The following is a 1,719-nucleotide window of genomic DNA, read 5'->3' on the forward strand; positions in this document are numbered from 1 at the left end:
GGATAATGCTTTCATGTATTATTGACCTTATGAATGACGAAAGTAATGGTTATCATACATACTTGATATGAAGATTAGGTAATTTGAAAGTGTAAAGAGTTCCTTATTGGTAGTATTTCTTCAACTGTTCTATGTTCTATGGTCGAGGCAGTTCTTGACCATTTAAAGATTTCAAGTAGTAGGAGCCTTCTTTGGAATGACAGATTACTTCATAGGGCCCTTCTCAGGCTGGTCCTAATTTTCGTTGTGATGGGTCCTTTGTTGCCTGTGATACATTTCTACAAACGTGAACCTTTTTACCTTAACCTTTCTGTTATAGTATCTGGCCATTGCTTCCTTGTGTTTGACCATTTGCTTTATAGCTTCTTCTCTGACTTCATCAACTAGGTCCAGGTTGTTGTCAAGCTCCTGCTGATTCTTCTGGTCTTCATATGTTTTGACTCAGAAGCTCGTTAGTCCTACTTCCACTGGTATGATGGCCTTAATGCCAAACGTCAGTTTGAATGGTGATTCTCCTGTTAGGACTCTTGTGGTTGTCCTATATGCCTAAAGGAAATTTTGTAGTTCTTCCGGTCATGCCCCCTTTCCCCCCTCAAGCCTAGTTTTGATAATTTTGAGCAAGCTTCTGTTTGTCACTTCTGTCTGGCCGTCGACCTGAGGGTGTCTTGGAGAAGAGTAGTGATTCTTGACACCGAAGTCTTGACAAAATTTTTGAAACTTGGGGTTGTCAAACTACTTTCCATTGTATGATATTATGACATGTGGGACTCCAAACCTGCAGATGATGTTTTTCCACACAAAGCTTGTGACTCTAGCTTTTGTTATCATCACTGGTACTTTTACCCATTTTGTGAAGTAATCGATTGCAACGGTTAGAAATCTGAGTTGTTTCTTCCCTAGAGGGAATGGACCCATGATAACAATTCCCCATTGGGTGAAGGCCACAATGAGGATATGGGTGCCATCGTCTCTTCTAGTTTCGTCTGGACATTTGCGAAGCATTGACATTTGTCGCATGCTTTGACGATGTTGTATATGTCTTTTTGCAGGGTTAGCCAATAATATCCTACACTAAGCGCCTTTGGCCAGTAATATCCTGCACTAAGCGCCTTTCCTGCTAAGGATCTCACCCCAGCATGGTTTCCACAGATTCCTTTGTGTATCTTGTGGAACACATAATCTGCTTCTTTTAAACTGGCGCATCTTAGATATGGGAGTGAATATCCTCGTCTATACAGCACATCATCAATAATGACGAAGCGAGCTGCTCTGATCTGTATCTTCCTTGCTTCCATCTTATCTTCAGGGAGCCATCATTCTTTCAAGTAACGGACGATGGGAGTCATCCACTTGTCTTGTTTTTTTATCTTCAAAACTTGCTCACCTTCTGTGCTCACATAGTTTGGAGGTCGCATTGTAATTGTCTAACTAGGCCAATTTTGCTAGAAAGTCAGCTTCTACATTTTTGGCTTGAGGGATTTGCACAAAGTCTAGACTGTCAAAGTGCTGCGAGAGTCGTTGGATGATCTTCAAGTACTTTTGTATCCTTTCTTCTTTGGCTTCATAATCTCCTTTCACTTGTCCAATTATCAACTGAGAATAAGCTTAGATGATAAGGTTCTTTACTCCTAGAGCCTTTGCTAGACTTAGCCCTGTTAGCAATGCTTCGTACTCTGCCTCATTATTTGTTACTAGGAATTGTAATATGATTGCATACTT

At 40.7% G+C, this 1,719-nt stretch overlaps 1 protein-coding gene across 1 annotated transcript; it reads right to left on the bottom strand.

Annotated features, from left to right (window-relative positions):
• Positions 1-896: 896 nt before the first annotated feature.
• On the bottom strand, positions 897-1,295 carry LOC142644418 (uncharacterized). The gene has a single exon (XM_075819038.1). It carries the CDS (start codon positions 1,293-1,295, stop codon positions 897-899), a length of 399 nt encoding a protein of 132 aa, XP_075675153.1.
• Positions 1,296-1,719: the final 424 nt, after the last annotated feature.

This window comes from Castanea sativa, chromosome 7, assembly GCF_040712315.1.
Source record: "Castanea sativa cultivar Marrone di Chiusa Pesio chromosome 7, ASM4071231v1".
Classification (NCBI taxonomy): domain Eukaryota; kingdom Viridiplantae; phylum Streptophyta; class Magnoliopsida; order Fagales; family Fagaceae; genus Castanea; species Castanea sativa.